Source organism: Carettochelys insculpta, chromosome 21, assembly GCF_033958435.1.
Source record: "Carettochelys insculpta isolate YL-2023 chromosome 21, ASM3395843v1, whole genome shotgun sequence".
Lineage (NCBI taxonomy): Eukaryota > Metazoa > Chordata > Testudines > Carettochelyidae > Carettochelys > Carettochelys insculpta.
The window spans coordinates 18,220,985-18,236,485 of record NC_134157.1 but is presented as its reverse complement, the minus strand read 5'-3'; the positions used below and the strand labels follow the sequence as shown (position 1 = coordinate 18,236,485).

Below are 15,501 nucleotides of genomic sequence, written 5' to 3'. Positions count from 1 at the left end.
CCATGGAAGACTGCCGTAGGTTGAACCTCTCTCATTCAACACCCTTGGGACCTGACCAGTGCCAGAGGAGAGAATTTGCCAGACCATGGGAGGTCAATATTGTCTTGCACGTTACCAAGACTTCCACTGCTTACTGGGCTCTTAGAAGATATTTGAGGTAAATTACAGCTAAATAACAGCACAGAACACTGAGAGCCAGGACTGGTGGCTGGAAACAATCTTTATGGGACCATGGAAACCATAGCCATACCTGTGATGAGCGGTCATCTGGTTAACTAAAATCATGCCGGATTACGGGTGTTGCCGGACGAGAGAGTTCCAAATTACAGTAGAGGTCCAACCTGCGGTGGATGGTAGAATATTTCTCCTTCAGGGTGAATAGCTGACAACTAATTAAATGTAAACCTGTGGCTTTATTGCAACCACTTCACTTTAAATCAGTGTTGCTGAGATCAGAATCTGTCCCAGTGTTCTCACCAAGACTGCAACAGTGAATGCCTATGTAAAAGGTAAAACTCCATCTGCACACAGCTCCTAAAGGAAAACACATTGCTCTGTTTTGTTCTAGTCTGTTTGGGGTCTCGTCCTGCACTCATCAACATGGTATCCGAGCGCCTGATTCTGTATGACACTTACCAGTGTTCATATCACTTCATTGCTCATCTGGAAAGCCAGGGATGACCTAACATTCACCCCCATGCAAGAAGGCACCAAAGACACACAAGGAGAATTACAGGAAAAACCAGGTTATCCGACTCCCAGTCATTCAACTCTCCATTTTATCCAACACTGCCTGAGGTGGTGTGGGATGAAATGGAATGTTGGATAACTGGGGGCGTGGATAATTTCCTCCAGCACCGCAAAGCTGACTGCCTGCCCAGGCTGGCTGAGGCCTTCCCCAGAAGCCCGCCCGCCCCCTCGAACTCCACGCCCTGAGCTGGCAGCAGCTCCATGCCCCAGCTGCCAGGGTTCTGTGGCAGCTGGCCCCACAGAAGCCAGTCCTACCGCAGCAGCCAGCCACGTGGCAGTCGGTTCTGTGGCAGCAGCCAGCCCCACTGTAGCCGATCCCGCCAAAGCCGGTGCTGTTGCGGCAGCCAGCCCCATGGCAACTCGTCCTATGGAAGCTGGTCCAGCCTTGGCATCCAGCCCCATGGTAGTGCTGCAGCAGCCAGCCCCGCGTTATCCGACCTTTATGGTTATCCAACCATCTGTTGGTTCTGCTTAGGTCAGATAAACGTTTTCTCCTGTAATTCAGACGCATAAAGAAATTAATATTTTTTTAAGCTTTCGCTTTCTACCTACGTAGCATTTTTAACACACTTTGTTATTTAAAAACTGTAACAAAAATTAACTCTGTGGCTTTTATCCCACCAGGAACGTAGAAAGATTCATCCTCCACCTCACTACACATAGCGACTTTTGTTGGTATTCAGTAATGGTAATACTCCTATGCAGAGCCATTCATCTGAGGACTGAAAAATGCTTTCCAAATATTCGTGTGCATGACCCTTCTCTTGTGGAAGCCAATGGAAAAACTCCCTGTGAATGGCACAGGAGCAGGGTCTCTGTGAGTTAGGAGTTTTATTAGACTTTTTTTCAGTGGGAGCTGATGTGGTTGCCCATGATCACACAAACACACAGACTCCCATAGTCTGGGCTCCCAATCGCCTCGTCTAACCATCTTTCCTTTATTAAAATTATGGACCAGAACCTCAGGTGGTGGTGTAAATCAGCATCGCTGAACTGATTTCAATGGAGCTACAGTGATTTATGGAAGCGGCCAAGGATAGGCTGATACAGGGAAGAATAAACCTAATTGAATTTTTAGGTTCCTTTGCCTCCGTAGGCTTCAGAGCTTTTAAGAAGTAACATAGAGTCAGGTTCTTCCTGGAAGTCTGTTCTCTGCTTTCAAAAGCCCATTAACATAAGGGCAGTTGTTCAGGGACATTGAGAGACAACAGCTCTCTGAAATTAACACGGACAATTCAATGCTCTGATGCATCCATTATCTCTCCAGATGCTTGGATTGGAGCCTTCCTTGCCACAGACCCTACATCCATTATTTATAGCTCAACCAGACATGACCACAGAAGAACCACAACCCTCTCTCCAAACACTCACGTACACCAGTTACAGCCCCAAATGGAGGCTTTGCAAAATCCACGATCAACAGTAACATCTCTATGGAGTTTTTTAAAATGGCAAATTAATTAATTGGGAAGAGTTTTTATTTGATTTATATTCAGATTTAAATATTGTCACACAGGACTAAACCCCCCAACTCTGCAGCTCTGAAATAAGGCCTGAGCTGTAGGAAGTGAAAATGACAAGTTTATTTGCCTAGTCCAAGGCAGGTGAAATGCACAACTAAAACTCTCATTGTTACTGCTCAAGTGTACTATACAGTAGTGGCAAGTTCTTTCTACTGGTGTGATCTAAAAAGTGATAGTGAAAAGCCAGAAGAACATCTGTTTAAATATTTTGTTGGCTCAGGCACATTCACTTTCACTAGTGTAAATCAGGAATAGTGCTACTAAAGGCAATAGGGATACAATGGTGTAGGTGTGAGAACAATCAGATCCATTGTTTTCAACCTGACAGCATGCTTTCCCGTGCAAGGCAGCGTCTGTTCCTTGAAGTGAATTTTTGACTCACCCTCTTTTAGAGGTAGGTTTGCCTAAACATCTCAGATCGCTTCTTGTGACTGCTCTCTTGTTATCACACAGGTTATTTGTCTTGAAAACAGGCTCCTTAGTTCCCTGAGTTTATCTGTTCCTGTTGTGTATTCCACATCTGATGTCTCCAGGATATCAATCATTTCCTGAGCAGCCAATTCTGATGTCACGATGTGTGAATAATACCTGACGTGATGAGGTAATAAGCAGCAGGAAAAGATGAACTGTTAGGGAATAAAAAAAAAATCCTATTCACAAGCATCAATCCCTTAGTACAGGTTAAACATCTCTAATCCAGAACTTTCTCATCTGGCAAACTCTGTAATCCCACATGATTTTAGTTAGCTGGATGACCTCTTACCATGGGTGTGACTAAGTTACCAGGGTCTCATAAAGTTTGCTTACAGCAACCAATCTTGGCGTTCAGCGTTCTGTGCTGTTAGTTAGCTGTAATTTACCCCTAACTGTCTTCTATGAGTCTGGTAAGCAGTGGAAGAGTTAGTAATGAGCTAGCAAATATTGACCTCCCGTCATCTGGCAAATTCTCTCATCCAGCACTGGTCAGATCCTTAGGGTGCCAGATGAGAATGGTGCAGCCTGTAATAAAGAATGAGGAAAGAACGGTACACAAATATGTAGTGTAGAATGGATCCCATTTATTAGCAAATTGCTTAATGGAAAATTTCAGTAATGGAAATGTGACCCATCTAACTGCATTTTACCTAAGAGGCCAGCATTATCGAAAGTGGTCAGCAAATTTGTGCTTGTATTTATGCACATCACACTAGTACTGGATAGATCTTTTCTTTCCTGAGGAGCTGGTCCAACATTATAACATTGCCACAGCTATGTGGTAGAGGCTTGGGGTCCTAGCCAAACCTGTTGACCTCTGTCGAAAGACTCCTATTGATTCAAGGTGATTTTTAGCTTGTTCTTTATCTCAAGAAATCCTTTTAGCAGGGAAGGGTCTGAGGTCAAACACTGTTGCTGTCCCAAGCTGTGTTGGCTACATGTGCAGAGCCTGAAGTGTACTTAGGGCAATGGCAGTGCAACTTGCAAATTCAGCAGCCACCAGGCTGGTGGAGTGCAACCATTATTTTCACACACCGTATTCATGCTTTGTCTTCACAAACAAGAATGTGCACATAAATGCAGGGGCAGACAGGGAGGCAGAGCCAAGGTCGGCAGTGATATTGCTCTCTTCGTAGGTTATAAGGACCACTGTGATCAGTTAGTCTCATCTCCTGCACAACAGGCCATAGGATTCCCCCGAGTTAATCCCCTCTTTGAACTAAACATCTCCTTGACATATTTGGTAAAGTTCTTGGGTGAGCACAAAAACCAGGGGGGCTGTGGGTGGTAGAGTGGCTGTTTATGATAGGTTGCACTTCTCTGATCTGGGACTCTCTGGTCCGGCAACATCCATGGTCAGTTGGGATGATGGATGTCCTGGCAACTGGGAGGAGGGGCACATTTGGGGGTCCAGCAGTAGAGGGAAGAGCAGCATCAACACTGGTAGGAGGCCCAGGAGCAGAGCCAGTCCCATGGCCAGAGTAGGTAGCATGGTCTGTGACCATGAGGGTAGGCTGGTGGCTCCCCAGGGAGAACCAGGATGCTGGCATCAGAGGGGCTGAAGTTGACCTCCCCTAGTCCAGCAAACTCCTTCCTTCGCGACTGCTCATGTCCCAAAGGTGCCTGACCAGGAAGATCCAACCTCTAACTCTGCTCTGGGAAAGCTCAGACTGTAATGCCCCACAGTGATGCTCCTTTGAAAGGGAGAAACCCTAAGATGTTTCCTCCTGCCTGCTCCACACAACGCTGGGTGAAATACACAGCTGCACAGCCAGCCAGCAGGAGATGTGCGCATGGTCAGAAAGAGTCTTATGAAGAGCATATAGGGAAAAGCTTGTCCCGTAATGCAAATCCTGTCCAAAGAGCACCACCCAGAATAATCAGGCTGGGTGCCTGGGTAGCCTCCTATGGCCAGAAAAATTAATCTTATACCATGGAGCAGCAGCAATGCCATTCCATGGAGCCTTACGGCTGCAGTACTACCCCCTCTGATGGGCAATGTAGGACAGGTTCCTGTAGCAATAGATCCATCAGCATTGCACCCATGTCCTCCTCCCTCCAGCAGCCTCCTGAAAGCTGGGAAATCCCAAACCCCTCCAGACCTGTTTTGTGTCACAGAAGGGACGACACATCATGTATGCGCGTCCAGTTCACGTGCCTCTCTGCCAGTCTTTGTCTAGCACACCCACACTACTTTCACTGTCTCTGGTGCCTCTGGGCCTGTGGAGCCGAGGAAAGGATCTGTCTCTTAGCATCATTTATCACAGAAGTTGTTGATTTATTTAAAGTGACACTGACCAGATGTTCTCAGTCTAGGTGTAGGACGCTTGTCAGTGCAGAAGGTTCACAAGTTGGACTAGATGGAGGCTTTGAGAACTGGGAATGAAGTGGTCCATCTCTTATTTGGGCAATCTCTTCTAATAAGGAAAATGCAGTGGCAAGCTGACGTTCACATTAAACTGGGCTGGGCTGGGCAGGTGGGTGTACTGTGGTGGGGCACAACACTCGAATGGAGATCAGACCTTAGAAGCTATTTGATTCAATCTACAGCAGAGACAGGGACCACTTGCAAAGCCCTACAGGCAAGGTATGGCTCTGGCCAATGGGACCCACAGCCACCTCACGCCCAGGAGCAAGGTGAGAGGGGGGCCGGGCTCTGTGGCTGGAAGGGGTGGGGCTAAGGATGAAAGAGGCAGGGCCAAAGTGGAAGAGGCAGGACTTAGGACAGACAACCCGCCCCCGCCCCACACTCCCTCAGAGCTGTGCACCTAGTGACAGCACAGTGCTGCCAGAACTCTGGGCCCCTTTGAAAGGCTGGGCCCTGGGGCAAATGTCCCCTTTGTGTCCCTCACAGCCTGGATTCAGAACCTCTCTCTAGTGTGATATATACATAGTGGTAGATTGCACGTAAATATACAGCAGCGTGTGGCAAGACAGAAATGCATGTGAATGTAGGGTGAGGGGGTGTTGGGCATCGGAGTTTTCTGCAATATTTGCAATATTCTGCAATTTCTGCAATATTTGCTTTCAGTTCCCCAGATTCTGTATGGGTTGTAAGCCCCCAAGGACACGGACCGGCTCCTTCTTTCCCCTCAGGTTTATACAGAACCTGTCACAATGGGGCTGCGGGCAGTGTTCCCTGCAAGGCGAGCACTTGGGCAGCCGCCCAGCCAATTAGCAGAGTGTCTGAAGCCAGCCACAGCTGGCAGTGTGTGTTTCTATGGGTGGTGCACACCCACACAAGCCGTGGTGCACATAACAAAATTTACTCTTCACATGGGTGGAAAAAATTAGAGTAGTCTTGGTCCATGACCAGGACTCTTAGTTGTTATGGCAAATACAAGTTAGTAATAATTGTATTTCACCTCACCCCATTGCCCTGGGCTTTAAGAAGTGCAGTGTAGCCAGAGGAAGGGCTCTCTGACTCCCTAACTCAGTGGCTAATAGAAGAAGGGAGCTGCCCCTTCCACCTATTACTGAGAGAACAATACTCCCTCACCTGCCACAAGTGACTCCATCAGCTCCATTAGAATGCAAGGGAGGGGGAATGAAGAGGGTGGTGGGGGAGAGCTGACGGTGAGCCCGGAGCACTATTTCACCCATAGTCCTTCTGCTGAGCTCCAAAGACAACACAGACTTAAGGCATCATGCTGCTGTCTTTGTGTCCCACCCCACCAGGTGAAGTTAGTGGAGCCCAGCTCCTCAAAAGGTGCCTCGCAGTCACCAAATGAAATTAATAGGCAGCAGGTTTAAAACAAACAATAGGAAATATTTTTTCACCCAACATGCAGTTAACCTGTGGAACTCCTTGCCAGAGAATGTCATGAAGTCCAAGACTATAGTAAAGTTCAAAAAAGAACTAGATAAATTCATGGGAGATAGGGCCATCAATGGCTATTAGTCAGGATGGGCATGGACGGTGTCCCTCGCCTCTGTTTGCAAGAGGCTGGAAATGGGCGACAGGGAACTGATCACTTGATGATTACCTGTTCTGTTCATTCCCTCTGGGGCACCTGGCATTGGCCACTGTCGGAAGACAGGATTCTGGGCTTGATGGACCTATGGTCTGACCCAGTGTGGCCGTTCTTATGTTCTACCTCCCACTGACATCACTTGGCATTAGACACTCCTGTACCTCTGAGGAGCTGGGCCCAAGAGCTTTCGTAGCACTAGGAATGCCTCACTAGAGCTGGACAGCACTGCCACAACAGAAATGTCACCAGTTTTCTTTTACCTACAATAGAAGCTCCTATTTTATAGTACCTTTGCCCTTCCTGGTCCTGAAAGATCCCAGTGTGCTTCACAAACTACAGGACTAATTTGGCAGCACTTACTCACCTTAAATGTCCAGTGATTTCAATGAGAGTTTGCCATAAAGCAGGCATGCATTGTTCCAGGTGCATGGGGCAGCACTGAAATGCAGCCACTTCTAGGGCACGGCACTGCATGCCACACAATGGCCCCGGGGAGGTTAAATTCTAGCCAGGAACATGCAGCAAATTCCTTACACATGGCAAGTGCCTTATGACATTTACTCTCTATGCTCCGTGTAATAGCCTCTGAATTTCTCAGCAGAAAGAACATGCTCTTTGTATTACACCTGAACAGAATAATCCCCCTTTACAGGTCTTTGCATCGTACTAAATCTGTGTTTAGCAAAAGCTGCTCCGGACTCTAAACCCACAATCTCATAGCAAATGCCAATATATGTCAGAAGTCTGCGAGCCTGGTATGGCAGCATGACATTAACGGGAATTTTGCAGTGATTTCAAAAGGCACAAAGAGGAGGTTTGTTTTACGAACAGCATACTTTTTACAAGCAGGTTTCTTTAAGGTCAATATGTGGGGGGTGAATGGGAAAATACTTCCATAGGTAGTTAGGAATCACTGTCAAAGAGTCTTTTAAAATAAATAGGTATGTGCATCCCATTGATGTGTGTGTTGTTTGCTTTATACTATCAATGTGTACTGAAGCCTGGCAAAGCACCTGCTTTAATCCCATTTATCCTGATTTTGTCCTTCCCACAAGGTCTCTTGTGATCCCACTAGATTTAGAATACAGGCTACTAATTAGAGTAGGGGAGGCTGAGACTGAGGAGTCCTAGATTCTAGTCCCAGCCTGAAAAGGGGAATGAGGTTTAGTAGTGAGAAGATGCAGGGGAGTAGCAGATGGGACTCTGCTGTGAGAGGGAAGTGAAGTGGAATAGTTAGAGCACGTAAGAGATTAGAAATCAGTGTTCCCTGTAAGATGAGCACTTGGGCAGCTGCCCAGGAGACATTCAGGTGCCTCCCAGCTGATTAGCAAAGTGCCCACCCTGGGCAGTGTGGGTTTCTATTGGGAGTGCACATAACAAAATTTATTCCAGCCATGGATGGAAAAAGTTAAAGGGAACATTGGTGTTCCCAGGTTCTAGTTCCAGATTTATCACTGACTTGCTGTGTGACCCAGGGCTTATCATATCTTCTCTGTTTACCCACGTGAAAAAACCCACTACATCAATACCTTCTTCCTTCCAGAGCAGTGATACTTAATGTCATGAGTATTTGCAGAGCTCTCTGAGATCCTCACATCAAAGGTTGTCTATTTGCACTACTGCCCTATAAGTACTGTGTGCTAACCCACTGCACGACTGGAGCCCCTTAGATAGACATCTACCAGGGATGATCTAGAGGGTACTTGGTCCTGCCATGAGGGCAGGGGACTGGACTCAATGACCTCTCGAGGTCCCTTCCAGCGCTAGTGCTCTATGATTCCAGTTCTATAAGGCTGTCTGAACAAAGTGCGAACTTCTCTTTCATGATGTTTCATGCACCCCACTTGCCTCTTGAAAAGCTTAGCTTAATAATTAGTCATTAAGAAATCCTTCCCCACCTCGGCATAGCTACAGCCAGGTCAGGGTTTGCCTCAAACATTCTTATGGCCCTGTGGGTCCTGATTACATTGTAGAAATCAAAAGCCACAGCTTGTCACTCATAAGGAAGAACTGGCTTTTTTCACTGTCAATGCAGTTTTACAGTCCTCAGCCACCTAATTCAGTTAGATAGTAATTAGTTTTGCATTACTTTACACAGTGATGTTAATACTGATTACAAGGATTGATTATGCAGTAATAAATACAATCCAAGGCTGACAAGTACCTTTCCTTTTCATTGGTGAAAACTGAAGTTAGTGAAATGAGACACTAATTGGTTTATGAAATGAAGCATCTGCCTCATGTTACAGGCTGTGCATTTGCAGCCTTATGCTAATAATGTGACCCAACAATGGGGAATGAAGGCACCTAGCAATCAGCATGGACATTTGAAAATCACCTTGATAGCCACGTCTAGACAGACAAAGTCTAAGGCCTCACGTTACAATGAATTAGAACTGAGTTGTCCAGGGGTCAAAGCGCAGGGGGCATCAGAGACACGTTGTCCTTCCTTGCTCTCTGGCTCCGAAATCTAAAAGCAACATTTTCAACTACGGGTTCAAACTCTCTAATCTGGAATTCTCTCAGCTGGCAACATCTGTAATCCAGCATCATTTTAGTTAGCTGGACATCCACTTATCATGGGTGCGGCCAAGTTTCCCACAGTCCCATAACATTTGTTTCCAGCCACCCGTCCTGGCTCTCAGAGTTCCTTGCTGTTGTTTAGCTGTAATTTACCCCAAATGCCTTCTAAAAGCCCAGGAAGCCGTGGACGTGTTGATAACGGGCTAGACAATATTGACCTCCCGGGATCTGGCAAATTCTCTAGTACAGCACTGGTCAGGGTACAAGGGTGCCAAACTAGAGAGGTTCAACCTGTACAAAGCAATGAGTGTGAACCCAAAAATGCATGTGTGGCTCTCCTCTCACTTTTACACCAGCCATGTAACTCCATTGACTTTAATGAAGCTATTCCTGCTTGACTCCAGCAGCAAGTGAACCAGACCATGAAACAGAGAATCTCCAGCTTTGGACTATTTACTAACTGTGCAAGATGTGTAAACTAGTAGGTAGACAATGCATTCACACTCATAATTATGGAGTTTCACAAACCCATTGGAAGGGCACATTTTTGCCAGGGCACAATGGGAGGAAAATTGCATTTCGGACATGCTGTTTTGGAAACCAATGGAAAACATTCTCTTTAGACCCTTCAGTAATTAATATTTAATAACTTCTCTGCCCCAAGAAATGTATCTTTGTTAGTGGATGTAATTTGTAAAAAAATGTCAAGATGCCTCTTACCCCCTTAGGTACCCTCCACACTTCTGGGAAAAATCTATGGCCATTGCATAACTATGTCATTGTACAGTTAAAAGAGCTGTTTCAGGAAAGACTGAACACGTTGTGATGGGGGAGAAAGAGAAAGCATTCCAGCCTCTAATGGCGGTTATGAGCTCAAATCTGTTTGCCATTGATCTAACTCTGTTTGTATGGAGTTACTCCTGATTAACACTAGTGTAAGGATCAAAGTCTATATTTCAGTATATAACTACAGTCATATATACCAAACCCTCTGAAACAGATCCTTGGGTGGTATAAATTGTGTCATAGCTCCATTGAAGTCATCTAAGGATGCACCTCATTATCTCTTTGGGATTCCAAAGAAACTGCCAAAGAAGGAAAACCCCCATTCTGAACTCAGAACTTTGGCTAAACTTGCATGCATGTTGAGGGATCAGTTGGGGGTTTCCAACAAGTACCCATGTGCACTTTCCTGTGTAAACCCTAGAGCAGTGGTTTTCAACCAGTGTGCCGCAACACACTGTGACAACCATCCAAGTATGCCATGAAATTTTGTCAATTTCCCCTCACAGTGGCTTTTTGCAGAACCAATATGGGAAAGAGGGAATTGCTGACCCCATGCCAGCTGGGGATCAAGGAGCAAGGCTGCCTGAGTCCCAGCTGACACAGCATCGGGCAATTTCACCCTGGGGTGGCTCTGCAAAGAAGGGAAGTGAAGACCCCACAGGAGCCTGTTAATACTGGGAGGCCGCTGAAATGCTGCTTCCTGGCCCAAATGGGCTGGCAGGGAGCTCGCCCCTACACACGGCTGTGGCAAGAGGGAAGGGAGGGAGCCTGGAGGAGCTGGGATGTGGTATAAATGCTCGCACCTCCCTCCTCGTGAGTAAAAAGTGGGTGTGCCATGGCATTGTTGGTCTCATTGAAGTGAGCCGAGTTACTGGAAAGGTTGGGAGTCGCTGCCCTAGAGGCACTGTGTAGTTACTGCTGTAAAATTCAGTCAATTCCAACGCAACTGAAATATTCATCTTTTCATGAGTTGGCTCGCTGACCTGTAAAAATGTGAAGTGCAATTTAAGGGCTTAGGCTAGCATAACCCTCGGACTGTAATATTCTGAATATTTCCATATGGAACTCACTCTGAAATTAGAAAGACAATAACATTATAGCCTAAAGGGATAAAAATATAAGCGGGGACTAGATGGGAAAGCTGAAGTTATAACACCATGACAAGACTTTGCGACCCAGAAGTTTGGCCAACTCCTGTCATTTCGGCTTGGCTTCGCACGAACTCGGTTCCAAACCTGTGCTACTTTTTCAGGCTTTAATCAACAGTGTCGGTTTGCAATGTCCTGTATGCACCAGGAGAGAATTCAGTTTCAGGGCATAGCTAACCCTCCTGTGCTGAAGCCAGCGGTGACTGGGAGTACTTGACAACTCAGTTCTAGTTTAGGCTGCTCAGATATCATCAGTGGGTGGGTTTGGAAATAGCTCGTCCCTTCCCACCAGGAGATGGTTACTACACAGCACAGCCTCAGTTGCTCACTGAAAGGAAAACAATGCGTTTACCATGTTACCATTGCAAAACCTGTTCTAGTATCCCTTATGGGGGCTGATGTGAATATTTTGTTCTCTTAAAGGGTGGGGAGGGGATTGGGTGACACCAGCCTTTGCATTGTCACTGAAGGCTGCCCAGTTAGAAATTAATCTTTCCTTAACCATGATCCCCCTCCATTGGGCTCTCTGACAAGGGTGGGGGAGTATGGATGAGAGGGTGACTCCAATGCGTGCAATAGAGATGTTAATTTGGCACCAAATTAAATGTGGAAGGCATTGAACTGGGTGGCATCCGGGATGAAAGGCGTATTGGGGGATTGCATCTGGCAGCTGTGCTATGGAAATGAGATGCAAAAACACTCCAGCGTGGCTCTGCAGAGCTGAACAATTCTGCACCTCCCCTGGAGAGCTTTTTATTCCCAGAGAATGGGGGTGCTTCTGAAAAATGAGCCTCCCTGGAGTTCTCAATTCCAGGTGCTCAAAGTAGACCATAAGAGCAATATATATGTCTTTTAGCTCTTATTTTTGCTAAAATATAGCCAATATTTAGATGTTTTTTATTTAAAACCAGTGAGATAAATGTTATTCAGGGATCTCTGCACTGAAGTCAACCTGGGATTAATTTGGCCCAAAGCTTGTAGCTGATTTAATTTCCCCAGACTAAAGTTGGGACAAAAGTTTCTAACACAGTCTCCAAAACAGAATTGGATACTCCACCAGCACCAGTGGCTTCCTCAGCATAAGGAGATACAACAGCTAATGTGGACTAGCATCAGAGGGGAAGCAGTCTATAAGGCACCACACAACTTCTCTTTGTTTTTGCAGATACAGACTAACACTAGCAGTGTTTCCTGTAAGATGGGCATTTGGGTGAACACCCAGGAGAGAGTCAAATGCTATCCAGCAGACTAACAGAGTGCCCAGAGCTGTCAGCATGTGTTTCTATTGGTGGTGCACATCCACACATCTTGGTGCAAAAAGCAAAATTTATTCTGCGCATGGATGTAAAAAATTAGATGGAATGTTGCCTTGTAGGAAAATGCCAAGGCAGAGAAAGTGGGTGCTGAAAGAGAGAAAGGCGCCATTAAGCAACTGAGGGAAAGAGTTTGATGAGACCCAGAAATTCTTCATGAAACAGATACTCTCAGATACTCTCATGCTCACCCGGGAGCAACCAAGAAGGGGCAGGAGGGAAAAGACCACTCAGGCTTGTAGAAGAGTCAGCACGACATCCCTGGGTTGTATCATATCAAAGAAAAGTTGCAGGTGCTTCATCCAGGAGCATTGCTTGTTTTTTTGTTCCAGGGCAATTCTTGGACCCTTCACCCTGCTTTGCCTACTTTGGCATACACACATGTATGTCAGCATGTATATACCCTGGAGTATATAGTCTCTCATGCACACAACAGGTTTTTACTGGTCACTTATTTCAGCTAGAATTCCCTCCTGTCCCCACTAGACAAGCAACTGGGAATTATTTTCAATAAGCCTTTTCCCCATCCTCCCTCCAACATTTACTTTGGAAATTTCTTCTCATCATCAGTAGCTCAGAAATATTCAGTCACATAGGTGACTTGTAGTAACCCGCAGCAGGTGCATCACCCCGCCATGACCCTGCCAAAATTTAAATTGCTAAATGGCATGTCTCCACACACCCCTTCCCTGCCCCTTTGGGTGGCCCTTCCTGTACCCGCTCCTCCTGCAGGCACCCTTCAGCCCTCTTCAGTAGGTAAACCATGCTTTAGTCATAAAAATTCAGTGTCCAGGGCAGTGACTTATGCGGCTGTTATTAGTGGGCTGGGGAGGGGGAGACTAATCAAATAAACATAAAGCATGTAGGATGCTAGTCCAGCTGCTAATTGGTACCATACCCATATTCTAGAGGCCCTTGGCTATGGTCCATTCCTATTTAATGCTTTCAGGCAGCATTACAATTACCCTCTCCACCCTCCCACGGAGCGTCGCCTTCTGATCCCTTTGGCGCCTTCCTTGCCTGTTGTAAGAAAAAGCAAAAGGACCCTTGTTTCTTAAAGAAATGGAAGAAATGTTTATTCCCAGTCCCCCCAAAGAGCTCTTTTTGCCCCTTCCTAACTTATCAATAGGTGAACTTGGAAAGAGAAAAGAAAGAAAGAAAGAAAGAAACTGAATCAGTCCCTATGTCTCACAGATGGACACGTTTACATGTCCCCACTAAATCAGGAAAGCTAAGCCTCACCAGTCATTTATCTATATAGATGGGAAGGCGCAGGGGGAATGGGACAAGAGAGACTGCCGGTGAAAATTACATATTTCACAAGGGGAAATAGAACATACACAAGTAGACCAGCTCTCTCCTACCTTTCCAATAACAGCATTTGCAATTCAGGCGACTTATATTATTGCATTATTAAGGCTATCACATATACCTCCCGACTCCTGTCCATACCGCCACTGAGAACTGCACTGAGGCTGTAACAACCCCATCCTTAGCAGTAGACTTCTCGAGGAAAAAGGAATATGTAGAACCAGCAGGGTCATGCTCAGGACCCCGTGTGGTGAAGTGTTGTGGTAGATGAGGAGCATGATAAATTTCCTTGCTCCCCTCCTGAAACAAAAGGCAGTCACACTGCAGAGTCACCTTACCTGAATTTCAACTTCTAACTGGGGCACGGGGGAGTGAATTATTCAACCCCCTTGCCCCACTCCAAACCTCACTGCAATATAAAGCTGCAGCAGATCCGTAGGCAGAAAGGCTGCCTTAAAAAAGCATCCCCCTTTAAGTGTGATTTCTTCACTAGACACACGCACACTTTTATCCACCCTTCGCCCGCCCCACGCTTGCCTGCAACGCAGGAGGCATTTGATGAATGACCTCTATTGCACGCTCCAAAAAGAAGGCAAGGGGGGGGGGGAGTGAAATTGACAGAGAGATGCAATTTGCTACTCTAGTTTCTTTTGCACCCTGCCGCTTTAGTAGAAAATGGCGTTGGGAGATAGAGACAGAAAGGAAAGACCTACTTGAGTTAGTTCTGTGCCCATCAAGAGAAGGAAGAAGAGGCTCAAAAGCTTGCTTGTGGGTTGCATCTCTGGTGCACAGCTCCAGGTACCTGGCATACAGCTCCCCCCAGCTCCTCCTGGGTTATTTGGCTTTGCTGCGTTGATCAGCGCCTTCCCTTGCTTGCTTTTCGAGCCCTTCAAGTCGGTTTAATTATGATTATTCTCCTCTCAGTAGCCCGGGAAGGCGATGCAAGGAATCTGCTCCGCGCAGCCTTCACTTTGCATATTTATGGAGCTCCTCGGTTCTTCTCTGAGCTGATTCTTTCTGGCTCTTTATTTTTATTCTTATTCAGTTCGTATTATTCTTTAATGGCTCCCCTGATCGAAAGACATTGGCGAGGAGAAATTCAACGGAGCACGAAATGATTATCTCTGCAATTGCCAAAAGTTTGCCTGGGAAAGGAGGGGGAGGTGATGGAGGGAGGACAGGGATTGAAAAAAAAAAAAAAGAAAGAAAGAAAGAAAGGGAATTGGCAGGCAGTGGCTCCTGGCTGGGAGGGATGCTGGAAACAGGATGTGACATCAACAAAGGAGGGGGAAATTTAACTCGACACAGAGAAGAGAAGGGGGTGGGGGGGTAGCACCAGGATCAAAAATGCAGGAGGAGGGATCCGATTTGATGCTGGGTGGGGAGGGGGGGAAGCAGACAGCGGGCACTAAGGAGGCACCTGGGAGGGTTCTTCTGCAGAGGCTGCGTGGCAAGCACGGGCTTGGCGGCTCTCAAGTGAGACGCTACAGGGCACAGAAAGGAGAGGCAAGATGCAAAGCAGAAGAGATGCACGTAGGAACTGGCTGTTGTATTTCCAAGACAAGGAGGATTTTCCACCGAGGTGTGTGTGTGTGTGTGGGGGGGTTAATTTAAAAGCACCCACACACCTGATTCTTTCCCTGTTCAGGAGACTCCGAAATGGACTTCAGGCATATGGGAAAGCTGAACTCCTTTAAAC

The 15,501-nt window shown here is 46.4% G+C and overlaps 1 protein-coding gene across 2 annotated transcripts in view; it reads right to left on the bottom strand.

Annotated features, from left to right (window-relative positions):
- The window catches only part of OLFM1 (olfactomedin 1), a 62,491-nt gene extending 47,518 nt beyond the window's left edge, over positions 1–14,973 (bottom strand). Inside the window, exon 1 of one of the 2 annotated variants that reach the window (XM_075015240.1) lies at positions 14,516–14,973. In XM_075015240.1, coding sequence (XP_074871341.1) covers positions 14,516–14,611 — 96 coding nt within the window. In that variant the 5' untranslated portion in view covers positions 14,612–14,973. The remainder of the gene's footprint in view (positions 1–14,515) is intronic. The other variant, XM_075015241.1, reaches the window with a different exon arrangement.
- Positions 14,974–15,501: the final 528 nt, after the last annotated feature.